The sequence below is a fragment of the Chiloscyllium plagiosum genome, unplaced genomic scaffold (assembly GCF_037043375.1).
Source record: "Chiloscyllium plagiosum isolate Xiang-an unplaced genomic scaffold, Cpla_swu_hap1 HiC_scaffold_6, whole genome shotgun sequence".
NCBI lineage: Eukaryota > Metazoa > Chordata > Chondrichthyes > Orectolobiformes > Hemiscylliidae > Chiloscyllium > Chiloscyllium plagiosum.
Window position 1 is genome coordinate 69,369,495 of NW_028270144.1, and position 27,632 is coordinate 69,397,126.

The 27,632-nt window shown below is 39.9% G+C and overlaps 1 protein-coding gene across 13 annotated transcripts in view; it reads left to right on the forward strand.

Annotated features, from left to right (window-relative positions):
• The window catches only part of tenm4 (teneurin transmembrane protein 4), a 2,250,110-nt gene that overhangs the window by 2,187,316 nt on the left and 35,162 nt on the right, over window positions 1-27,632 (forward strand). For all 13 annotated transcript variants that reach the window (XM_087988070.1, XM_087988077.1, XM_087988076.1 and 10 more), the window contains 4 exons: window positions 284-438; window positions 9,211-10,088; window positions 14,368-14,540; window positions 16,014-16,249. In XM_087988070.1, the coding sequence (XP_087844196.1) occupies window positions 284-438; window positions 9,211-10,088; window positions 14,368-14,540; window positions 16,014-16,249 (1,442 nt within the window). The remainder of the gene's footprint in view (window positions 1-283; window positions 439-9,210; window positions 10,089-14,367; window positions 14,541-16,013; window positions 16,250-27,632) is intronic.

Here is a 27,632-nt window from a genome sequence, read left to right on the forward strand (position 1 = left end):
AGGAATCAAAATGTTAGCCCATATTTCTCTTTCCACAAATGCTCCATGACCTGCTGAGTATTTTCAGCGTTTTCTATCACTGCAGAAAATGCTTTGGTGAGACATTTATCAACTAAGTTAAACTGCTACTAATACAAATAGAAACATGATGATTTTGAGGATCCCTGATGTCCCCATTATAGTTGAAAGTTTGTAGCTTCATCAACAGAAAACATGGATATGGAGTGAACACAAATCATATTTTGACAGTTGTATTGTACTGTTTATTGTTTTCCTTCTCCAGGTATTGCTGTTGACAAATTTGGTTTGATATATTTCGTCGATGGAACAATGATTCGCCGGATTGATCAGAATGGAATCATCTCCTCTGTGATTGGTTCCAATGACCTAACCTCAGCAAGGCCTCTTAGTTGCGACTCAGTGATGGATATTTCCCAGGTAATATGCTTGTCATACTTGTAATCTTTCAGAAAAAAGTAACTCATTTATCTTTTTTTTTAATTTGGTGCGCAAATTGAAGGTGTAGGGAAAATTAGCTGAAGCATAGGTACGAGTTTCTAATTTATCTTATTTGTCCAACATAACTTCATTGTAAATGCCAGAGAAACAGCATAAATGAATGTTGCCACTATACCTCTGGCGACAATCATGTGCTAAAGTTACAGCAGATTCCCAGCAAAAACCTTGAAGAAAGCTTATCCCAAACTGTCCAATGGATATGTATGTCTTTCTGCATCATAGATAAGGTCATAATTTTGTCTAACCACTGGTTTGAGGTGATGATTTTTAAAATTAATTCATTTTACATAAGTTACTTTAACTAGCTAATTTTATTTGAAGTGGAGATGCATTTGCTTATGCTAACAACGAACCACTTTTAAATGAAGTGAACTTTGTGAACATTTATGACATAAAATTATAAGAGGTATAGCAGAAATCATTAGTGGAAAGAAATAAAAGTATCATAAATTGATTTGCTGGCATAATATTCACCTAAAAACAATTCATATCAAGTGTACTCGGTTTCTAACAGGAACAGATACAATCCCTCAATTCACTTTCAAAATCCCAACTGTCTAACCTTTTGCATTCCTTTTCTAACAACAACATTTTTGTAGCCACTGATTTACTCAACCACACTCTCTCCTCTGACTTTGATGTCCAAATTCCCTACAAAACCGTTACTAAGGGATGATGATGTCCCAACCTCTGGGTCAGCAGACCTGGCTTCAAGTCCCACCTGCTCCAGAGAGGTGTAACGACACCTCTGAAAAGGCCTATTAAAACCATTACTCTCTCTCTATCACTCTTTGTCTCACCTTGACTACTCCCACTAGCCATCCACTGCCAAAATCTGGTGGGACTACCGAAAGCACTAGTGGAACTTGTCATATCTGCCATTACTTGGGTGGCACGGTGGCACAGTGGTTAACACTGCTGTCTCACAGCGCCAGAGACGTGATTCGATTCCCACCTCAGGTGACTCTCTGTGTGGAGTTTGCACATTCTCCCCGTGTCTGCGTGGGTTTCCTCCGGGTGCTCCGGTTTCCTCCCACAATCCAAAAAATGTGCAGGTTAGGTGAATTGGCCATGCTAAATTGCCCATAGTGTTAGGTGAAGGGGTAAATGCAGGGGAATGGGTCTGGGTTGGTTGTACTTCGGCGGGTCAGTGTGGACTTGTTGGGCCGAAGGGCCTGTTTCCACAATGTAAGTAATCTAATCTAATCTACTGCTCACTATTCCAGGAATGCAATGATAATCCCTGGCTTCCTTCTTGATTGCAGTGCATCTTTTTAAATTACTCTCCCTGCCCTCTCCAAATAAGTGCAAGCTGCTCAGGGTCTTCTTTGTCACGAAGGTCACTTTGTCATTAACCTTTCAGCTGTATCAGCTCTCTCCACTGCATCACTCCATAGCCCTTTAAATTCGTCACTTTCAAATATATATCAGCTCTCTTTTAAGGTTTCATATGGAATCTGTGTCCACCAGACTACCAGCTTCTCATCTTCCTCCTAGATTTCTTGCTGACAATCTTGAAATTGTGACCCCTAGTGACTGACGTACCAACCAGTAGAAATAAAATATCTTTCTTTACCCTGTCAAAATTGTTTGTAATTTTGAATACGGTCACCTCTTAATCTTCTCTGCTCCAAGGAGAATACGCCCAATTTCTATAAACTTTCCTTGCATCTAAAATCCCTAATTCTTAGTATCATTCTAGTAAATCTCCTTTGAATTCTGTCCAGGGCTTTAACATTCTTCCTTAAAAGGTGCCCACTCTCGAACCCTACTGCTCCTGTACTCACCTCAAAGTTGTATCATTGAGGGTCCAATTTCTCTCTATGTTTCTTCTACCAAAATCTAATACCTCACATTTCTCTCATTGAAATTCAACTGCCAGGTGTCTGCCAATTTGGCCAGCTTGTCAGTGTCCCTCTGAAGTCGCTCGATGTCACCCTCAGTACTGTCTCTACCTTAGCTAAAATTTAGAGATTTTACTCTGAATGTCCATCTTCAATCATTTATATAAATCGGAAAAAGCAAGGGTCCCAACACCCATCCCTGGGGAACATCACTTTCAACTCATCTCCAATCTAAGAAATGCCCATCTATACTTACCCTCTGTTTCCTATCTTTTATAGAGTTACAGAGATGTACAGCATGGAAACAGACCCTTCGATCCAACCCATCCATGCCGACCAGATATCCCAACCCAATCTAGTTACACCTGCCATCACTCAGCCCATATTAACCAACTTATAATCATTCTACCAAGCAGCAATCCCAAACAATTCTAATCTGCTAACTGACCTGCCAAGTCGCACCATATCACATGCTTTGTGAAAGTCCAAATATATAACATCCACAAGCACTACCTCATCCACTGCCTGTGTCCACCTCATCAAAGAACTCCATTAAATTTGTCAGACATGACATGCCCTTGATAAAGCCATGTTGACTGTCCAGTTAAACTTATTTTTCTCGAAGTACATATTTACTTTATCCTATATAATGGCCTCCATCAGTATGCCCAGTATTGATGTCAAGCTAACAGGTCTTTAATTTCCTGTGTTATCCTTTGTCCCTTTATGAAACCACAGCGACATATTTACAATCCTCTAGTCCCCTGGGACTAATCCTGCATTCAAAAGGCCTGGAACATTTCTGTCAATGGCTCTGCAATTTGCTCCCTTACTTCTCTCAGCAATCTAGATTGCAGCCCATCCAGGCCTGGGGACGTCTCTACCTGGAGTGCTGCTGGTCTTTTTAGCATCTGTTCTTTATTTATCATTACTCTGCTCAGTTGCCCAACACCCACGTTTTCAACTTGGCAATGTTTCCAGTTTCTAATTTGGTAAAGACAGAAGCACTATGTCATTTAGCATTTCAACACTGACTATTGCCTGCATATTTACTCTGATTAAGCATTTGATGATTCCACAAGCCTGACCTGGGAGAAGGTGCCTCAAAGTTCAAATGTTTGTTCTGAGGGGCCAGGTTCTCTGGGAATAAACACAAGAAACCTCAAAAACTCCGCTGTTGAGTGTGGCGCTGGACTGAGCAGAAGTCCTGCTTTTGTGCTCCAGCACTGTGTGAAAGTTTTTTTTAAAAATCAGCCCTTCCCTCAATCCCACATCCCCCACACAATTCCATTCATTCCACCCTATTCCATATCCTGCCCTCTACCCACATGCATGACTCTTCATCTTCTACGTGATTATATATGCCCCTGTGCCCTATGCCTTTCATATACTCTATTCCAATTTACTTAGATTACTTACAGTGTGGAAACAGGCCCTTCAGCCCAACAAGTCCAAACCGACCCTCCGAAGAGCAACCCACCCAGACCCATTCCCCTACATTTACCCCTTCACCTAACACTACGGGCAATATAGCATGGCCAACTCACCTAACCTGCACATTTTTGGACTGTGGAAGGAATGTGCAAGCTCCACACAGACAGTTGCCTGAGACGGGAATTGAACCTGGGTTTCTGGCGCTGTGAGGCAGCAGTTCTAATCATTGTGCCACCATGCTGCCCAATTTGTGCCCCTATACCCATTGTCATTGCTCCAGATCCTCTATGCCAACTTATGATCAACCCATCTCTTTGTCCTTAAGAGCCCTTATGCCAACTTAGTGACAATTCTTGCCAACTCATAATCAATTCTTGCACTCCCATACTCTACCATTTGCCCTAATCCCTTCCATGCCAACTCACCCAATATAGGTTGACCTCAGGATCAATGTTGAGATCTGATAAAATAAATTTCTTAAGTATCTCTTGAATAATTATAATTGAATAATATTGAATGAGGATTTTGACACTGAAGGAAGAGTGATATATCTCCAAGACAGCATGATCCTTCCTTTTTCACATAGTTATGACGCTTCTGCCTGCTTCCTGATTGAGTGTTGGCTGCCTATTTCCATACATACATCAAAATGAAATCAAGCAGCAAGAATGCAGAACGTTATCTATGAAAATGCATTCTTACAACTATTATTTTGGCTGAAAAGCGAGTATTGAAAGGATCAAAATATCCTCTCTGGAATTTGTGGCAAGATTGTTGTATCATTTCTGTACTATTAAAATTGCATGCTAATTTTAAAAACACGTGCAAACTTTAAAAGGAGATTTGATGAATTAAATATATTTTAAATTATTTAAAGAATTTTAAAATTTAATGTCCTCTCCTCCTGGAATCACTTTTTGTTGCTTTTCACTCATTCACTCCTGTATGTGACCCAAGTTATTTTTTGAGGAGCCTATGCAGTAACTGGTGGCTTTCAATTTTCTAGGTAAAAACTCCTGATGAAGGGCTTTTGCCCAAAACGTCGATTTTACTGCTCCTCGGATGCTGCCTGAACTGCTGTGCTCTTCCAGCACCACTAATCCAGCTTTCAATTTTCTGTTGATACTTTATTGTAAAGCCCAATTTTGACAATAATTCATGACAACACAATCTCAACTTTCAATAACAGTCATTTAATAGCAAAACAAATTGTGTACCCTGACTGATCTCTCTCTGGTTGGGAACAGTAAGACAAGTTATAGTTTACCCGTTGTTCCATGCTTGACAATGTACTTTCCAATGAGCCACTATGAGTCTTTAGCGCGGTCTAGGATCTGCTTTTAAAATCCTTTCAAATTAAGGACATTTCACTTGTTCCTCACTTCAGCATAATTAACTGATACACTTAAAAATTAAAATGGCAAGATAATCACAATGGCTATGAAAAAGTTGGTAATTTTGTAATAGAAATCCAACACTAAAAAAAAGTAAAATTGGGCCCTTTGCCATGTTAAGAAGGAGCAAGAATATTAATTTATAATTTGGAAGAAAGAAAAACCTTTCAGTTATATTTCAATGCAATACATGCCATGAAATTTTTGAAGGCAATTTGTTTTTAAAACAATTTTTTAAATCACAAGTTATTGAAAAATAAGATATGCTATCTGATGCTGTTGTAGATAGAACAGAGAACATCACAGCATAGTACAGGCCCTTCGGTCCTTGATGTTGCACTGACCTGTGGAACCAATCTGAAGCCTATCTATCCGACACTATACCATTTTCATCCATATGTTTATCCAATGACCATTTAAATGCCCTTAAAGTTGGCAAGTCTGCAACTGTTGCAGGCAGTGCATTCCATGTCCCTACTGCTCTCTGAGTAAAGAAACTACCTCTGACATCTGTCCTATATCTATCACCCTCAATTTAAAGCGATGTCCCCTCATGCTAGCCATCACCATTCAAGGAAAAAGGCTCTCACTGTCCATCCTATCTAACCCTCTGATTATCTTAGTTAACTCAGTTAAATCACCTCTAAACCTTCTTCTCTTGAATGAAGACAGCCTCATGTCGGAAGAGATTAGATTAGATTAGATTACTTACAGTGTGGAAGCAGGCCCTTCGGCCCAACAAGTCCACACCGACCCGCCAAACCGCAACCCACCCATACCCCTACATGTACCCCTTTTTACCTAACACTACGGGCAATTTAGCATGGCCAATTCACCTGACCTGCACATCTTTGGTATGTGGGAGGAAACCGGAGCACCCGGAGGAAACCCACACAGACACTGGGAGAATGTGCAAACTCCACATTCCCTCAGCCTTTCCTTGTAAGACCTTCCCTCCACACCAAGCAAATCCTAGTAAATCTCTGCATCCTTCCCAAAGCTTCCACATCCTTCCTACAATGTGATGGCCAGTACTGTACGCAACACTCCAGGTACGGTTGCACCAGAGTTTTGTACAGCTGCAGCATGACCTCGCAACTCCAAAACGCAATCCGTTTACCAATAAAAGCTAACACACCATATGCTTTCTGAACAACCTTATCAACATGGATGGCAACTTTCAGGGATGTTGATCATGAACACCAAAATCTCTCTGTTCGTATACACTGCCAAGAATCTTACCATTAGCCCAGTACTCTTTATTCCTGTTGCTCCTTCCAAAGTGAATCACCTTACACTTTTCCACATTAAACTCCATTTGTTACCTCTTAGTCCAGCTCTGCAGCTTATCTATGTCTCTCTGTAACATGCAACATCCTTCAACTCTATCCACAACTCTACCAACCTTAGTGTCATCCGCAAATTTGCTAACCCATCCTTCAACACCTTCACCTCGGTCACTTATGAAAATGACAAACAGCAGTGGCCCAAAACAGATCCTTGTGGTACACCACTATTAACTGAATTCCAGGATGAACATTTTCCATCAACCACCACCCTCTGTCTTCTTTCAGCTAGCCAATTTCTGATCCAAACCGCTAAATCACCCTCAATTCCATGCCTCCGTATTTTGTGCAATAGGGAACCTGAATCAAACGTCTTACTGAAATCCATGTCGACCACATCAACAGCTTTACCTTCATCCACCTGTTTAGTCACCATCTCAAAGAACTCAATAAGGTTTGTGAGGCATGACTACCCTTCAGAAAACCATGTTGATTATCCCCAATCAACTTATTCCTTTCTCGATGATTATAAATCCTATCTCTTATCACCCTTTCCAACACTTTTCCCACAACTGAAGTAAGGCTCACTGGTCTATAATTACCAGGGTTGTCTCTACTCCCCATCTTGAACACGGGAACAACATTTGCTATCCTCCAGTCTTCTGCTACTATTTGTGTAGAAAATGACTGCATAAAGATCAAAGCCAAAGGCTCGGCAATCTTCTCCCTGGCTTCCCAGAGTTTGCTAGGATAAATCCCATCCAGCCTAAGGGGCTCATCTATTTTCACACATTCCAGAATTGCTAACACCTCATCCCTGTGAACCTCAATCCCATCTAGTCTTGTAATCTGTATCTCCGTATTCTCCTCGACAACATTGTCCTTTTCCAGCACAAATACTGAGTGCTTCCCCTATCTCCTCGAACTCTAGGCACAACTTTCCACTACTATGTTTGGCCCAAATCTTTCTCTCGTCAGGAATTCTTTTATTTTTGATATACCTATTGAAAGCTTCGGGTTTTCTTTGATCCTGTCTGCCAACGACTTCTCATGTCCCCTCCTGGCTCTTCTTAGCTCTCTTTAGGTCTTTCCTGACAAATTGAGCCTTCACGTCTCATCCTAACATAAGCCTTCTTTTTCCTCTTGACAAGAGATTCAAATGCTTTCGTAAACTACAGCTCTCGCTCGACCACTTCCTCCCTGACTGACAGATATGTGCTTATCAAGGACACACAGTACCTGTTCCTTGAATAAACTCCACATTTCAATTGTTTCCTTCCCCATCTTCTGCATCCTAAATCTTGCCTAATTGCATCATAATTGCCTTTCCCCCAGCAATAACGTTTGCCCTACAGTATGTACCTATCCCTTTCCATCGCTAAAGTAAACATAACCAAATTGTGGTCACTATCACCAAAGTGCTCACCTACCTCCAAATCTAACACCCAGCCAGGTTCATTACCCAGTACCAAATCCAGTGTGGCCTCGCCCCTTGTTTGCTTATCTACATACTGTGTCAGGAAGCTCTTCTGCATGCTTTGGACAAAAACTGACCCATCTAAAGTACTCAACTATAGTATACTCAAACTATAATATTTGGAAAGTTAAAGTCCTCCATAACAACAACTCTGTTACTCTCACTCCCATCCAGAATCATCTTTGCTATCCTTTCCTCTACTTCTCTGGAACTAATCAGAGGCCTATTGAAAACTCCCAGCAGGGTGGCCTCTCTGTTCCTTTTTCAAACTTCAGACCATACTACCACAGTAGACAAGCCCTCAAACATCCTTTCTGCCACCGTAATACTGTCCTTGACTAACAATGCCACCCACCGCCCACAACCTTTACCATATTCTCTGTTCTTACTGAAATATGTAAATCCCAGAACCTGCAACAACCATTCCTGTTTGTGCTCAACCCATATCTCCAAAATGGCAAATTATGAATATTACTTCATAATATTGCATTATTATGGTGCCTATTTCCAAGTTAGAAGGAATGTAATATAGTGGAGCTCATTTCACATTATCTTTGCACAAATTCCTTTTGTAGACAGAGAAAATACATTATAAAAAGCATAATTTAGTGTGGTTTTCAAATTTTTCACATACATTTCGGAACTGTTATTTAATTTATTTAATTTAGTTTCTTCAACAAGTGTGAAAAATTAAGCATTGAAGGATAGCCTCACTTAAGCTATTTCAGGAGTTGTATCAGTCACATGAAATGCTGGTTCAAATAAATAGGAATTTTCCTGCCAGCCGTAGCTGCAGACTGCCAAAAGGAGAAGTCGTTCAAGCTGTTCCATTGTTTATGGGAAAACTAAGATTTACAGTGTGGATGAAATAAAATTTATTTTCCTGTTTACAGATTATTGATTTCATGAGAGAATATCCAGGTGTCATTTTGTATGTGTGTTTGAGGAGCAAAGGGAAGAGATTTTTTAAATTTTGCTGATCTCGTGCATAAATGACAATATTTTTCCAGTTTAACTGATATATTTAGTTGTTTAAAACAAATCAGGAATGCTAAGTAAGTATCTTAGTCATTAAGTCAATGCTTGAAAAGTTAAACATTCAAAAGGATCTTACAAAACAAATTGGGTAGTCATGTATCATTGAAAGGAGAAAGAATGAGAAATTTCAGCAGCATCACAGCATGTTTTACTATTGTTTCTCAGACTGAAATCAAATATTAATAACTACTATTGATTTTGTACCATTGTGCCCTCAGGTACGTCTGGAATGGCCCACTGATCTGGCAGTGAATCCCATGGATAATTCACTTTATGTGTTGGACAACAATGTGGTACTTCAGATTTCAGAAAATCACCAAGTGCGCATTGTGGCTGGCCGCCCAATGCACTGTCAAGTGCCTGGAATTGATCATTTCTTGCTTAGCAAGGTGGCAGTGCATTCAACCCTGGAGTCAGCTAGTGCCATTTCTATTTCCCATAATGGGATCTTGTACATAGCAGAAACAGATGAGAAGAAAATTAACCGTGTGCGCCAAGTCACAACAAATGGTGAAATATCTCTCGTCGCTGGAGCACCAACTGGTTGTGACTGTAAAAATGATGCGAACTGTGAATGTTACTCAGGTGATGATGGATATGCAAAGGATGCCAGATTAAATGCCCCCTCATCACTCGCAGTATGCCCTGAGGGCGACCTGTACATAGCTGATCTTGGAAACATCCGTATTAGATTTGTTCGGAAAAACAGACCTTTTCTTAATTCTCAGAATCTCTATGAAGTTGCTTCAACCATTGATCAAGAATTGTATTTATTTGCCCTGAATGGTAGCCATCTGTATACCCAGAGCCTTATCACCGGAGACTATCTTTACAATATCACATATACTGAGAATGGAGACATTAGCACAATCAAAGACAATAATGGAAACTTTTTACATATTCGACGGGATGCCACAGGAATGCCACTCTGGCTTGATGTGCAAGATGGACCACCTTACTGGCTGACTATTGGAACCAACAGTGCTTTGAAAAGTGTGTCTACCCAGGGTCATGAACTGGCTATGATGACATACCATGGCAATACTGGTCTCATGGCAACTAAAAGTAATGAAAATGGATGGACCACATTTTATGAGTAAATATTTATATATTGTTTATATCAAATAGATAAGTAGATTTTGGGGTGGATAATCAACATACACACAGATTGAATGACGTCAGTTTACCTTCAGAAAGTAGGAAAGGAGTGTATTTGTAATTTCATTTCTTTCACTGGATTTACTACTCTAATGAATACACATAGGTGGGAACAATCCCTCTGGTAATGACAATGAAATCGAACAGCAAGCAACACCATTGAAACCTCTCAGATTGTTATTTAGTCCATTCTTGGTGTTGCTCAGCAGATTACTAAACCAGGGAAGATTCAGCACCAGCACATTATCTCAGTATTAGGTTGATGCTGCGATTTCTAGATCTGAGTACCAGCTGGTTGGCATTTGAGATTTCCATGGGTGCTCATAGGCAGAATTTCTGCTGAATGTCTTACCAGTCCGTATTTGTGAATTAAGCAACATTCTCTCAGCCATCTATAGGGACCTGATGTAATTAGATTTTAACGTTCACCAAACTTTAATTTGCAACTTTCCTTCTTGAAGTAAAGCAATTCATAATTTTAATTGCAAGTTTTCAATGGTGAGGTCCTTAGCGTGGTTCCAACCACTTCCACAGGTGCACAGAAGATTGCCCACAGCTACAAAATTTTTTTAAAAACTCTTCAAACAAGAAATTCTTAGACTTGTTTGAAGGTCTTATAAAATTAAGATATATAGTTTTCATTAAGTAATATTACAGCTGAAAAAGCAGCTTGTATATAATGTCAAATCTGTTAAAGATGACTGATCAAGCATACTTTGAATTTTTAATTCATTTGTGTTAATCAAATGATTAATGAGTTGATATTGCTCTCAAAATTTCAACACAAAATGTTTTTAAAAATTGTTTAGACAGCACCAAGTCCAAGTCAACTGAGAATAACAGGAACTCCTGACTGGCATAGTGGCTCAGCGCCATGAACCCGGGTTCGATTCCAGCCTCAGGCAACTGTCTGTGTGGAGTTTGCACATTCTCCTCATGTCTGTGTGGGTTTCCTCCGGGTGCTCTGGTCTCCTCCCACAATTCAAAGATGTGCAGGTTTCGTGAGTTGGCCATGCTAAATTGCCCATAGTGTTCAGGGATGTGTAGGTTAGATCAAGATTAAATATAGGTCAGAGGGAATGGGTCTGGGTGGGTTACTCTTCAGAGGACTTGTTGGGCCGAAAGACCAGTTTCTACACTGTAGAGATTCTAAGTAGGGATTCTACTATTACACTTATAAGGTAGGGTAAAAAAAATCTCGAAATATAGAGGTATAATGTGTTAATTTGTTTTCTAATTAAGTAAACTATGAAATATTTGAATCTGTCGTTAAATTATCTTTTCAACAAAGGATTAAAAATTCAGCGAATTCTTGCTTGCTTGAGAAGATTTGTAGATCAGGGTGTGGATCAGGTTGTAAGTTTGCTCACTGAGCTGTTAGATTTGTTCTCAGATATTTCATCACCATCTAGGTAACATCATCAGTGAGCTTCCAAGGAAGCGCTGGTGTTCTGTCTCGCTTGCTATTTATGTGTCTTGGTCTGTTACGGTGTGTGATATCACTTTCAGTTCTTTTTCTGAGAGTTTTCTGAAATGGGGTTCAAATCAATATGTTTGTTAATAGAGTTACGGTTTGAATGCTAGGCCTCTAGGAGTTCCTTTGTGTGGTTTTGTTTAGCCTGTCCCAGGATGGATGTATTGTCCCAGTCAAACAGGTGTCCCTCTTGTCTGTCTGTATGGATACTAGTGATAGTTGGTCATGTCTTTTGGTGGCTAGTTGATGTTTATGTATCCTGGTGGTTAGTTTCCTGTCCATTTGTCCACAACACATGCAGCACCCAGGAGCTATGAGAAGCCAAGGAAAAACATTATACAACATTGTCAGAAACAATGGGTACCCGATAAGTGCAGTCCGCCGATTCTTACACAACAGACCTAAACAGAAGACACATCACGCCCAGAGACTCTAGCCACCCTGCCTTACATTAAAGACATCTCAGAGATGACAACCAGACGACTCCAGCCCCTTGGCATCATGGTTGCCCACAAACCCACCACTACAGTGAAACAGCTCCTGATGAATTTAAAGGACCCGGTACCAACAACCAGCAGAAAGAACGCCATATACAAAATGCCATGCAAGGACTGCAACAATCATCACATTGGACAAATAGGCAAGAAACTAGCCACCAGGATACATGAGCACCAACTAGCCACCAAAAGACAGGACCAACTATCACTAGTATCCATACACACAGAGAGGAGGGACACCAGTTCAACTGGGACAATACATCCATCCTGGAACAAGCTAAACAAAGACATGTACGGGAATTCCTAAAGGCCTGGCATTCAAACCAGAACTCCAAACATGTCGAATTGGACCCCATTTACTAACCAGTCAGAAAACAAACCAGAAGTGATTTCACCAACCACAACAGACCAAGACTCACAAATAGCAAGTGGGACAGAACACCAACACTTCATTGGAGGCTCACTGATGATGTTACCTAGCAAGGTGACAAAACACCTGAAAACATATCTACCAACTCAGTGAGCAAACTTACAACCCAAATTCTTGCTTCTTCTTCCCTACTTTGCTCCAGACTAAGGCTTACCTCTTTGCTGAACAATGACTGGTTTATATTGCTGAGCATCATTTATTTTCTGCACTTATAAATGAATTTTACATTTAATTCAATGTGACCCTAATTGACATCAGTGAAGCGAAGATGTGTTGCTTCATTGACGAAATGTTTCACTGTAGATCAAACATGACTTTAAATAATAATTACAAAATACATTTCAGGTTAATCAATAATGCAAACAAATAATTTCAAAAGAATGAAAGAATGCCCTGTTACTGCCTCACAAATTGAACAATGCATCACTTACAGGAAGCAGGAGGGTAAATTATAACAGGCAAAGTTAAGACAGGTTTGGGGAGTTTAATCCCTTGGAAGCTGTATCAGGACAGAATCACAACATGCGATTCAGGTTTCACCTGGACAGACTGCCATGTACATCTTGGATCTGTTGGGTAAGTAATTGTAATTAGCAATAGGTCATTAACTACTGATTTAACAAATGATTTCTGCTCTTAATACCTAGTGTATTTAGCTTGGGATAGCTTGGGATACCAAGCTATCAACAACTTGTCAGGGTTATCCAGCTGAATTAATAATCGGGAGTGCTTTGTCAGTGAAACTGGCAGGCTGGCAAGTGTTTGATCAGTGAAACTGAAGAACTTCAGTCATGTCCAGATGAAAGGCAGATGGTCATTGCATTCCTTCTTTCAGTAAAGAGTGCTTCACTGCTTGGCAGCTGCTTGCTGACCTCATCATCTGCCCCACAGTTCATATAGTTCTACCTTTCAGATCTGAGGCTAGTGAAGGGTAACAATGCCAAGGGCATTAATAACGGCTGGTTTCTTCTCCTCTGGTGCATTGCATTCTGCAGCACAAATGGAATAGCTACATAGATCCCACTTGAAGAAGATGAGACCCCTGTAAGATTTACAGACAAAGGATCAGTCTTTTCAATGTGTGTCAGCACCCATGCCACAGGAAGCTCAGGTTCTCACTGCAGGTTGCTAATGGCATTTGTAGCCTCTTTCTGGCACTATCTTCATTAAGACGGAGCATCTTTCTGGGAGCAACACCTAAGGCCAACATGGATGAAAGCAAAAGGATGTCTATATTACCAGAGTTTTATGAATGGTAGTGGATTAAATTATCAAGAAATTCTATTCAGTTGACAATGCTTTTTGTTGATACTTAAGAATAAAAATAATTTTGAAATGAAAACATAATCAAAATAACATTAGATATTAAATGCATTGGTTATCTGTTTTCCAGCAAGCTTTTAATTGCATGATTTCAATCTTATGTTCGCAGTTAGTCATTCCATCCCTCAAAAACAGAATGTCCTCATTTCATTAATTCAGTGAATATATCAGAAGCATTTCATTTGAAAACCCTTTACTGCTCAGTGATTTTAAATGTTGATTTATTTTTGTGATTTATTGATTTTAAGTCTCTCATATATAAATTATCCTGTCCATGTGTATTTAATTACTGATTGCTGCCTCAGCAAAAATTAATCCCACTTGCCCGATTCTTTTGATGTCGAATGAAAGAGTTTTAATAGAACCATCCAGTGAAAATTGGAGTTCCTGTAAGCAAAATTCTATATTGAAAAGATTGTTGGCTGCAGTATAAAAATTCATCTTTTTCAGTCAATGAACTGATTAAATATATACATAATTATTTTCCACCCAGGTATGATAGTTATGGCCGGCTGATCAATGCAACTTTTCCCACTGGTCACATCTATAGTTTCCACGGGGAAATTGATAACTCAGTTCAAGTCCATGTTGAAACGTCTAGTAAGGATGATGTTACAATAACAACCAACCTGTCAGCTGCAGGCTCATTCTATACACTTGTGCAAGGTAAGTTCATTCACTCATTATGGAGACTGTTAATTGTTTTCTCTCTTACTGTTCTCTTGTTCTCACTCATGACAACTAGTTATTATGCATAGTTTTAATATTATTATAATTGTTTTGGCATTTTCCTTTGGCTAAAAACAATTGTCCCAATATATGACATTCTAAACTTGAGTAAGGGAATATGTGCAGTCTTGCAAAGGCCACAGAGTTATTATAGCTTCCAGTGAAAGATGATAAATAGGAGATATCAGAAGGCCTGGCCATTTCACACATACTGCTGCTCTCTATTTCATCAAAGTCAATGAGACAGCAAATCAGGCAGGGTGTATGGCAAGCAGCTAATCTAATCTTACCCTTTCTAATATTATATTAGGATAATTATTGTTAAATATCACAGCAAAAAGCTAAGTCCGTCTTAATGTAGAAATGAGAGCTGGAAGTAATACATTGAAGAATCACTTGTATTTTTATCCAAATAATGTGAGTCGGATGGTGTAGTAAGTTAAACAGCAGCTTTTATTCTTCAAGAATTCAAATCAAGGCCAAATTATACAGGTCCTGAAGGAAACCATTTTGGACAGTCTCAATCCGGTTCTCTCGAGGCCACAATTGTTGCTAATTCAACACTAAGTGGCAAGATCCTTCAAGAATGTGCTGTACATCTTGCAGTACTGTACCGGACCTGTTTCTGGCTGTAATGGGAAGAGTTTGATTCACAGGCTTTAATACACAAGTAACATTGACCTTGTAAACCAATCTCCATGTATTTAGCATTGGATTCCTCAGCTTTCATCCAGGATCTAAAAGAGGAATATTACGCTTCGGAAGGCCCACACTGGTCTCATTGCCATTCTATTATTTTCCTTGTAACTGCTTGGATGGAGTTACTTCTCCTTATTAAACAAAATAGGAATCAAGTAGAGACTTAAGACAACAATAGACAATAGGTGCAGGAGTAGGCCATTCCGCACTTTGAGCGTGCACCACCATTCAACATGATCATGGCTGAGTAACACATTTTTTTGCGGTTATCACCAGTTTCCTACCTCAAGATGTGTGGAGTGAGAGAACTCCCTACAATTTGGGAGCGATTGTGTCTGTTCTTCAACTTTTGACAGTACATTCCTCCTTTATATTTTCATACTACCTTTCCTCACTGACTATTGAACCAAACAGATCTGAAAGAGACAAGTTAGCAATCATCTTTCAGGCCGTAAACAATGGTATTCATTCATGTGCAACGTTTGACACTTTTCTGCAGCACCACAGCTTAGATTAAAAAAACGGTGATGTGTAAATTTGAACTTGTATCCACCCAAGTCCACAAGGTTCACCAACCTTTCATTCATCCTTTGCTCAAGTAATCAACAGCAATGTTTGTATTGACTGGCTAGCTGATTTGTAATCCAGATATTCACATTTCCCACACATAATTTGTAATAATTGGGAATTATCAAATGCTTGTATTCTTAGATCAAGTTAGAAATGGATATCATATTGGTGCCGATGGCTCACTGAGACTCATGCTAGCTAATGGTATGGAAGTTGCCTTGCAAACGGAGCCACATCTCTTAGGTGGCACTGTAAATCCTACAGTTGGAAAGCGCAATGTTACCTTACCCATTGAGAATGGTTTAAACTTGGTGGAATGGCGACAGCGGAAAGAACAAACAAGGGGACAGATCACAATATTTGGACGAAGACTTAGGGTGAGTAAAACAAAACAAAATTAAGGTACATACAATCCAGAGATTTACAATGTTGACCTTCACTTTGATTGCATCTTCTTCAAGAATGAACTTTGTTGAATAGAAAGTTAATATCATAACCAAGTCTTACAAATCATAAAATCATTTCAGATGAACAAGGTCATTACATCTATTTGAATTCATCCATTTAGAAAGATTTTGCATTATGCCCGTACAGCATTGGTTTGAGTTATCTCAAAAATAATTTGAAGTTTTTCACCTGCACTGTTCTATCTGAAACCTTTGCCCCATTGTTTTAAGTTTTTCATTTATCAGTTTGATGCTGCATTCATGTGCCTTCCTCTTACAATTTAAAATGGTATCCATGATTTAATACATTTCATTCTCTTAATACCCGCAAATATCTGGACCAGTTCACAGACCAGATTTTATCTCAAGGTGACTGTACAGCCATTGATTTTTTTGTCTTAATTATAACTCTGCATGGGGGTGGATTTGGAATGAATCAGAATTTCACAAGACTGGCCAGATTTTACTATCAGATGTAGGAATCATGAGGCAGAAATTGTCTTGTGTCACAATCTCACCTTCATCACCTGTCTGTTGGGAAACAGGACTTTCTCAATGGAAGGCCCATCATTGTGCCTGATGCAGGGATGCTATCTTGATCAGTAGACCTTAAGCCGGAGCCAAGGTGGAAAGGTCCCAGAGTGAATGCCTTGAACGGCCCAGCTCAATCACCATTTACTTTAAAGAGTTCCAATGAACAGCAGATCTGAGGCTCAACTGTTGACAATAAAAATGCATAGATAATCTCATTGGGCATTCATTTAACAAAACAAATGTCTGCTCAAAGGTTAGCCCTTCTATTGAATCATTCTCTTTGCTTCTCACCTCTCCCTCACTGACCTGCCTCAACATTCCTTTGCTTCTACTTTCACCCCAAATGTCCACAAAATTCCTACAATTTAACTTCCAGGATATTTCTTCGCTTTCTGTCCTGTCATTAAATCTGTTCCTGTGTTGTGGAGGGCATCCAAAACCCCCACAGTGAAAGTCTTGCAAGGGTTGACCATTAACACTCTGATAGGATGGGCACGCTTCCTGTCCCATACACTTATTCCATGCCCCACAGAGAGGCTGAGGTCCTTCAAGTCAATTCAAAACTCAACTTGTGCATCAATAAACAAACAGTTATTTTAACATTCAAACCTCAATATACTCTCACTGAATGGGGTTCTCACTGAATCAATGACAAACCCTTTCAGTCAAGAGCCCTGTTTCTGGCAAGTCAGTCAGAGGATTAGTTAAAGAAGAATAGATTTCTTAATGTTAGGTTTGATATCTTTCTGTAAGATTCCCTATCAGCTCGAAATCAAGGCAGTATGAGTTGTAAGCAAAGTATTAGTTTCTCCAAGGCTTCTTTGGAGGCTCTTTCAGAAGAGATCAGAGTAAGAGTGGATGTTTTCTTCCTAAAAATGCAAGGAAGAGCCTGAGCTATTAAACTTACCATACATAAGAGATTGCTCAACTATTCAGCTCCAGGAACCTCCCCCTCACCACCCAGATCCAGTGGAGGAAGTTTTTCAATCACCTATCAAGTAGAGTTAGGGTAAATCAAGTTCTTGATTTCTCCAAAGATCTCAACATATGATAACAATTGTTCACCACACCACCGCTTTTCACTGTGTCTTACATTCTTCATTGCACAGAACAAGACCAAATTCTCCAAATTAAGCCACTCTTTTGTTTACTGACAGGATATGAGCAATGTTAGAATGCATTGCCCAATCCGCTGTCCTTGAATGTTACTTAACATTCTGCACTCCTCAAGTGTTGTTAGGGAAGTAGTTTCTGAATTTTGACCCAATGATTGTGAACCAACAATATTCTTCCAAGTTAGGATGTTGTGGGACCTGGAAGGGAAATTATAGGTGGTAGTGTTTTCAAGTATCTGCTTGTTTAAGGTCACGGCTTTGGTCTCAAACCTTCTGTATGGTGTCACATTTTTGGGGTATTGTCGGTTTCTTGTGCTTTCTTGGATCTGAATTCATCCAGACAATAGAGCGTAAGCAGGCTACCTCTGACTTATGGCTTGAAATTGCTTAAAAGCCCTTGGGGTGTCAACAGAATCCCCAGTCTCCTTCGTGTTCTTGTAGCATGACATTGATTGTTGGTCCAATTAATTTTCTGTTCAGTGGTAACCCTGCTTTGGGTATTTCTGTCCCTCAGTAGCAGTACAGCTTTAAGGTAGCCAACAACCATTTTAAAAAGCTGTTGGTACCAAATAACATGCTCATTTGCTTCAGGTATTATGTGTCAGGAGAGCTGAAAAATTATCCAAAGGCACAGATTATCCAATAAAGTGGAAGCTAAGCTCACGGCAATGGCAAGGCACACAGTCTGCAACAAACATAGCTCCTGCCGTCACAGTGCTTGAAGCATGGAGTTGGCCATATACTTTTTTTAAAATGTATTTTAACCTGCAATGCCTGGTTACATACTTTATTCATACCTTGTTCCAATGAATCAAGTCACAGATTGTCTATAACTGAAACTTCGCTGTCCTCACTGAGAATAAGGTTTATTCACATTATTGATGTTATAAGCACATGAGAAGTAGGTGCAGGAATTTGTCATATCAACCTTGACACCTGCTCCACCATGAAATACCAACATGGTTATCTTCAAACTCATAAGCAGAAGAGAGAAAGGAAAGATATTCATACCAATTGCAAATAAACAATTTGCCAGTTTATCATGGAGAATATTTGATATTTCCAAAGCTGAGAACACACTGAATCAGACAGTCATAGATTCCTGACTTCACAGCGCCTGTGCTACTCTGACCTGCCAAGGAAGAAAGAAAGGTAGTGCATGGAGGAAAGATAAGGCAAGAAAAGGCAGAATATAAAATATGTTAAGTGCTAAACAAATATAGTTGTTGCTTGTTCAGCAACAAAATTGTTTTATAATGGAGGGAAGGCTCCAGAAGAGCAGAACAGGGATTGAGGAAAGTCAAATTAACAGGAATACATTGCAATGGAAATTGCTTATCCAATTGTGTTGACCAACAGTAAGACCTATGCAGTGTCAATATTCCAATGTTGCAAAATTTTGTGAACATTGTCTAAATTGGCACTTTTTGCCTATACTTTGTGCAGCATGCATGGCATAGTCCTTAATTTTTCACATCTTGGCCCTGTTGTTATGTGACTTCAGCTCAAGGTTTGATGGCTCAGTTGGATTTCAATCATCAAGGTATAAATGAATACAAAAAAAAAGTGTTATTTCAATATATCATAGATTTCATTTGTGGACATTGGGCTAACTTTAAAAGCTAAATGAATATTTTTCAGTCATGTCATCATATATATAATAATGTAGATTAAAGTCAAAAGCAATTCAAAGTTTTTTTTATGCCATGAATCTAATCAGGTTTTTGTGTGGCAAAGTCTGGTTAGCAAGATTAGATCTCACGGAATACAGGGAGAGCCAGTCATTTGGATGCAGAACTGGCTCAAAGGTAGAAGACAGAGGGTGGTGGTGGAGGGTTGTTTTTCAGACTAGAGGCCTGTGACCAGTGGAGTGCCACAAGGATCAGTGCTGGGTCCACTACTTTTTGTCATTTATATAAATGATTTGGATATGAGACATAACAGGTATAGTTAGTAAGTTTGCAGTTGACACCAAAATTGGAGGTGTAGCTGACAGCGAAGAAGGTTACCTCAGATTACAACTGAATCATGATCAGATGGGCCAATGGGCTGAGACGTGGCAGATGGAGTTTAATTTAGATAAATGCGAGGTGCTGCATTTTGGGAAAGCAAATCTTAGCAGGACTTATACACTTAATGGTAAGGTCCCAGTGAGTGTTGCTGAACAAAGAGACCTAAGAGTGCAGGTTCATAGCTCCTTGACAGTGGAGACTCCGGTAGATAGGATAGTGAAGAAGGTGTTTGGTATGCTTTTCTTTATTGGTCAGAGTATTGAGTACAGGAGTTGGGAGATCATGTTGCGACTATACAGGACATTGGTTAGGCCACTGTTGGAATATTGTGTGCAATTCTGGTCTCCTTCCTATCAGAAAGATGTGGTGAAATTTAAAAGGGTTCAGAAAAGATTTACAAGGATGTTGCCAGGGTTGGAGGATTTGTGCTGTAGGGAGAGGCTGAACAGGCTGGGGCTGTGGAGCATCGGATGCTGAGGGATGACCTTATAGGGGTTTACAAAATCATGAAGGGCATGGATAGGATAAATAGACAAAGTCTTTTCCCTGGGCTGGGGGGGGGGGGGGGGGGGGGGCGGGGAGTCCAGCACTAGAGGGCATAGATTTAGGGTAAGAGGGGAAAGATATAGAAGAGACCTAAAGGGCAACGTTTTCACGCATAGGGTGATACATGTATGAAATGAGCTGCCACAGGAAGTTGTGGAGGCTAGTACAATTATAACATTTAAAAGGAATTTGGATGGGTATATGAATAGGAAAGGTTTGGAGGAATATGTGTTGGGTGCTGGCAGGTGGGACTAGATAGGTTTGGGATATCTGGTTCGCATGGAGACGGGTTGAGCTGAAGAGTCTGTTTCCATGCTGTACATCTCTATGACTCGAAGTGCCATGAAGAGAGAATTATAGAAATTACAGTTTTTTTAACATACATTTTATATGTTGGTGATTGCTAATTGTTTAAATTTCTCAAATTAATGAATTAGTTGCATATCCACAAATTGAGTGAATCACTATGAAGAAAAGTTTTCTTTTAACTTGTACTGCAAACTAAGCATAAAATAGAAATGAGTAGCTGCATGACTCCTGATCAAAGCCAATTGTGATGATGTCAATTCTCACATACCCACCAACAATAAAACATTTGGTAATGTGAATGTAAGGAAATGCAACAGCCACCCTTAACATATCTTTCCTAAATATTAATCATCTGTCAAGTGTTCTGCAATATTAATAGATATGTTACAGATTTCTAATTTGGTGTGTGAAATGTTTAATACTTTGCCTGAAATATAAAAACGGAGTTCACAATGCTCTTCCTGATTTTTACATGCATAATTTGTTTATTTGCTGGATATGGTGACTGCAGCTTGAAGTATAAGAAATAGGTACAGGAGAGACTGTATGACCTCTCGAGTTATTCAGTACAATAATTGCTGCCTCAACTTCAGTTTCCTACCTGATTCCCCAAATCCCTTGATTGGGCTCACTTCATAGCATTCTAGCCATATGTTTGACTTTGGGTTGAAATCTCACACCAGGACTCAAACACAAAAGTCAAATCTGGCATTCCAGTGCTGCACTTGAGACTAGCTGCATTACTGGAGGTGTAACCTTTGATAAGACATTGAACTTCTGCTACCTACTCAGATATATGTAAAAGATTCTATGGCACAATTGAGAATAAGAGTAAAGAAACTATACACGAGATTCTTGCCAATATTTATCCATCAGTTACATCATAAAAACAGACTATTTGGACATTAGCATTTTGGTGTTTGTAAGAGTTTGCTGTGTGCAAAATTTGCTGCTGGATATGGTGACTGCAGCTTGAAATATAAGAAATAGGTACAGGAGAGACTGTATGACCTCTCGAGTTATTCAGTACAATAATAGCTGCCTCAACTTCAGTTTCCTAAATCCCTTGATTCCCTTTTGATGAATATTCTTCTTCTGCATTCTTATAACTAATGTGAATAACCTCATGCTTCTCCACAATATATTCCATTTCTACCATGTTGCCTACTCACTTGACCCTCTTTGGGTCTTCACAGAATATACACTCACCTCGCTTTGTATCATCAGCAAAATCAGTTATGTTATTCTTAGTCTCTTTGTCTAAGTCATGAATGTAGATGAGAAATAGCTGGAGCCCAACCACTGATCACCATGGCAGTCCACTAATCACAGAGTGCCAACTTGAAAATGCTCCATTTATCCCTCTTCGTAATGTTGTGTCCAATAACCAATCATCTATTCATTGTAATGTATTCTAGCTAATTCCATGAAAACTAGCCTTGTGTATTAATCTTTAGTGCAGCATTGCCTTTTGGAAATCCAGGTGTATTATACAATAATATCTACTCTTGATTCAAGCTTTATATTAACATGCTCAAAAAACTCTTAACCAGTTTGTCAGACATGATTCCCCCTTTGTAAAACCCAAATTGGCTTTTTCTGTGTATACTATGAGTTTCTAAGTGCTATCTTCTATCTTCTAATAGAAGATTCCAGCATTTTGCAAATAACACGTCTGGCTGTTGTCATCATGTGATGTCTTAGACAATATAGGGTATGCTAGTGTATGAAAGGGATTTAAATTTTAGGATAGTTCATTTTTTTAATTTACATTAGACTAACTATGTACATTCCAACAAAACACAAGGTGTAAGTTGTTAGCTCCTCTCTTCAGAATCCCTAAAACATTATAGGATCATGACTTAATTATTTAGAAAGCTTTCTTTATACATAGTCTTAACCCAAGTGTTTATCTTTATATAGTACTGTATTTATGCATCCTCCTATACCTCACTCCACATTTCTTAAAGGACTACCTGGGCTCAGTGGTTAGCACTGCTGCCTCACAGCACCAGAGACCCGAGTTCAATTCCCGCCTCAGGCTGTCTGTGTGGAGTTTGCGCACTCTCCCCATGTCTGCGTGGGTTTGCTCCAGTTTCCTCCCACAGTCCAAAAATGTGCAGGTTAGGTGAATTGGCCATGCTAAATTGCCTGTAGTGTTAGATGTAGGGGAATGGATGTGGGTGGGTTGTTCTTCAGAGTGTAGGTGTGGACTTGTTGGGTCAAAAGGCCTGTTTCCATACTGTAAGTAATCTAATGCTCCTTCTGTCAAAACCTTTATCATCAACAATCTCATACGAAGTTCTCTTTGAGATCTGCATTCTTCAATTTCACAAACATACTCCCAGAGACATTGGACGGAACCTTCCCAACTCGCTGAAGGATGGTGTCCATGGCAGGAACATTGGGAAAACAGGATGTTTCTTGACATTGAGGGCAGAGAGTCACATTTTCCAAGCAAGTTTTGAGTGGCGAGACTAAGTTCTCCCTCGTGGGCAGCTGTTTGCATGGATTATCATTTGTTATCACCCTCATTATTATTTAACCTCACTTCATTGAATGATGAGTTATTGATCTGAATGAATGAATGAATCTGAATAAATGATCACTTCATTGATTTGCAGTTTCCTGTTTACCCATCCACCAGATAGAAATTAGATGCCAAAGATGCCCAAATTGAAAGTCAGAGCAGGTACATGAAAACTCCAGCTCACAACTTACTCCTTACTTGGATACCATGCACCAATATCTCAGGGCAAACCCCATGGACAGCAACCCACATCTATGAATCTTGGCATCCCAATCATACCAGTCCCACTGCATCCTCATTGCATATCTCTGATCCACTTAAAATGTGATTTTGCACTTCAGTGCTGTATTTTGGAGTGCACTGACACTTTCCATTGCAGTATTGCTGACAGAGAAAGGAAATCATCTCATGGATTAAACCAGGCAAGATCAGGGATCCTCACTTGCTCTATTAGCACTCACTGGGTTGAGCCAATTTGGATATTTGGATCTCTGCCTCTCCCTCCCTTGCTTTTTTTGTGCCTTTCCCCTTCAACTAGAACTAGCAGACTCATTGTATTTCTCTCTTGCCTTGCTTTTTACTGCTGATGAAAAGCCAGGAAACTTGTCATTGATGCTGATATCTTGCTGTAAGGCCCCATGCTACATCAATATCACATTTCCATCACGTTAGCAATGCACTCGGCAAATACATTGCATACACTTCAACCAAATGGCCATGTTAAGGGAAACAGTCTTCAGGCAGGGGTTCCCAGCTCAGTCGGTCAAAGGCAGCACTTCGTATTAGTCCAGGGACTTGGACACAGACAAATGGCGACTTGAGACAATTGAGGTCATGGTTTGAATCTTTGCCATTTTCTTGCTTTTACAGGTTTGTTTGGCAGAAGTGATATCTTCACAACTACATGATTCATTTTCTTCTTTGTAAACAATTTACTTGTTGAAAGCATTTTACTTATTTTGTGTTAAGCTGAACACCATTCTTGTGTGGTATGGTATATGGCTTGTTTTTTGGAGTTTTTTCTTTAGAAGATGGAGAAGTCCACTTCTTCACTTGAACTTATCCCTTCATCACCTCAACACCTAATTTCAGACTTGAGTTTGGTGTAAATCGTTACTGACTGTGCTGCCATCTGCAAATGTTTCCAGTGTCTGTCTTCCACTATACATCTTCTCAAGTAGTGTTAGCAGTTTATTTGTTGCCTCTTTGGCTGTATTTCTTTTGAATTTTGTGCAGCTTGGAATTTGAACTCAATTTACTTTTACAGCAGTAGAAGACATTTCACTCAAACCATTATAATCATAGCTTTCCATCTCATTTACTGTGTGAAACACTCCAATGTTACTAACCTCAGGAGATTATTATTTTTGTGTTGGTTCTTCCACAAATTTATGTCACTCAATGATGTTTTCTACTGTTTACCTTCACTCTGGATGGCCTCATGATTCTGTTTGTGCTAGCTATATCTTCAAATGGCTTACCTTTTACAGTCAGTGTGGTATATCGGTTTCTACTTCCTCAAGCTTCTAAATAACTCCAGGAATTTGGTTCTGAATTTATTTCTGGATTATTTATTTGGTTCTAGATGATGCATAAAGTTTCAAAAATGTCTCTGTCTTTGTATTTAGTCCTGTTGTCAGATGTTTTACTTAAAATTTAATCTCTCCTGAGCCTTGGACTTAATTTGGTGATGGTTGTATTGCAACTTGATTGAGCCACTCTACATTATCAGAAGGTATTGAGACCCCTGTTCCTATGTCAATTTTAAAATTGCCAGGTTATGAATTGACATCTATGTTAACACTCCAATATTTGCTTTTCAATTCCTTGATTGCCCAAGTAAAGTAATTTCTATGTTGTCTCACTTTTTTAAATTTCTTAAATGTGGCTCTTTTTTAAATGTTTCTCCCTCTGTTAGATGGATAACATTTTTTTTAAATGACATATTGATTTGAAATGACCAACTCTATTGCAATTATGGTGCTCTCTGGTTTTGGAAGGATGCTCCTCACATCGAAAATATCATCTGCCTCAGGAGGTACATTGCAAAATGACATCTGGTGCAGTTCATATTTCTGTGGCATCAGTGCTGATGTGCTTTTGCAGCTGATATATAGTGAATGCTTCAATCCTTTCCTTTTTCCGTGAGATTACTCCCTCTTCCCTCATAAAGAGTCAGTTTTATTTTTGACTTCAGCCTCTTTCTAGTCGTTTGCTCCATTTTAGTCACAGTTACATCTTCCCTAGACCCTAGGAGGTCTGAAAGAATTTCCTCAAGAGCATTGTCTGTTAATATTCCATAATCATAATTGCCTGCCAACAGTAAAGGTCGCTATGAGATGTGTCTGCCTTTTCTAAGCATTTGTTCTTTCAATTAAATTGTGTATTCAATAATATTGTGTTACCAAACACTAAAAGTTGTGATCTGATCTTCATTGGTCTTCTTCACCAAAACTGAAGCCTTTTCTATATTATTTAAATCATTTCTGACAATTCAGCCATTTTTCTGCCTGTGATGGACACGTCACATTGTTTGAGTATTTTTGAAAGCAGCAAGGTCAAATTCATTTCTCACCCTTTGGAGATGCCGGTGTTGGACTGGGGTGTACAAAGTTAAAAATCACACAACACCAGGTTATAGTCCAACAGGTTTAATTGTCTGTTAAGCCTTTCATCTGTTAGAATATCATGATAGTTTCACTTCTTTCATGTGTAAATCACAAAGCCTTTTTTTTTAAAAGTTGCATTCTCGGGTTAGCTGTTAACAATGGTGATAGCTAGACAATATGTTGAAGGTGTTAGCCCCCTGTGTTCTCTGTCTATGCCATGATGTTTAGATTGATTCTAATCTAAAAAGTGAGATAACGGAGTTTTACATGAATGCATGCAGTTTTTGAGCAAAGTACAATGTGACCCTGCAAGTACAAATTCACCCCACAAGATATGTGTACATGTGGGTCTTTGTCTGTCTGTATGTGTGTGTCTGTCTGGGTTGGGGGTTGTGAGTGTGAGAAAGCGTATGTGTGTGTGTGTAGTGAGTGCAGAGTGTCTTAAGTCTGTGAGGGGGTGCATGTGTGAGTGTGGGAGTGTGTGTGTTTGTAAGGGTGTGTGTGCGTGTCTGTGTGTGTGTGTCTGTGTATATGTGTGTCTGTGTGTATGTGTATAGGAGTGTCTGTGTGTGTGTAGGAGTATCTGTGTGTGTGTGTGTGTTTAATGCAATGGTGGTCACCTGTAATGTGACATGAACCCAAAGTCCCGGTTGAAGCCCTCCCTATGGGTACCGAACTAGCCATCAGCCTCTGCTCGGCCACTTTTCGCTGCTGCCTATCCCGAAGTCCGCCTTGGAGGGTGGTCACCTGAAGGTCCGAGATCGGATGTCCTGGACCACTGAAGTGTTCCCCAACTAGGAGGGAACACTCCTGTCTGTTGATTGTTGTGCGGTGCCCATTCATCCATTGTCATAGCCTTTGCTCAGTTTCCCCAATGTACCATGGCTCAGGGCATCCTTGCCTGCAACGTATAAGATAAACAACGTTGGCTGAGTCACATGAGTACCTGCCATGTACAAGGTGGGAGGTGTCCCCACGTGTAATGGTGGTATCTATGTCCACACTCTGACACGTCTTGCAGCGTCCACCGTGACAGGGTTGTATGGAGTTGTCCTGAGAGCCGGGCAGCTTGCTACGAACAATGATCTGTTTAAGGCTTGGCAGTTGTTTAAAGGCAAGTAGTGGAGGTGTGGGGAAGGTCTTGGTGAGGTGCTCATCCTCGTTGATAATGTGTTGCAGGTCACGAAGAACATGGCATAGCTTTTCAGTTCCTGGGAAATATTGAACAATGCACCCTGTCGGTTGCAGCACGTGTCTGTCTCCTGAGGAGGTCATTACAGTTTCTTGCTGTGGCACATCGGAGCTGGCGGTCGATGAGTTGGGCATCATAGCCCGTTCTTGTGAGGGCATTCCTGAGTACTTCCAAGTGCCGTCACGTTCCTCCTCATCTGAGCAGATCCGGTATATACGTAGGGCTTGTCCATAGGGGATGGCTGTTTTAAAATGTTTTGGGTGGAAGCTGGAGAAGTGCAGCATTGTGAGATTGTCTGTGTGTTTGCGGTAGAGTGTGGTGCTGAGGTGCCCATCCTCAATGGAGATTTCTCACCGCCAAAATGGACCCATTGGTTCTGGCAGCAGACACGGAGGAGTTCATCAGATGAATGAGACTCCGCGAATTGAATCAAGATGCCAGCAGTGATCCCAATGAGTCCACTAATG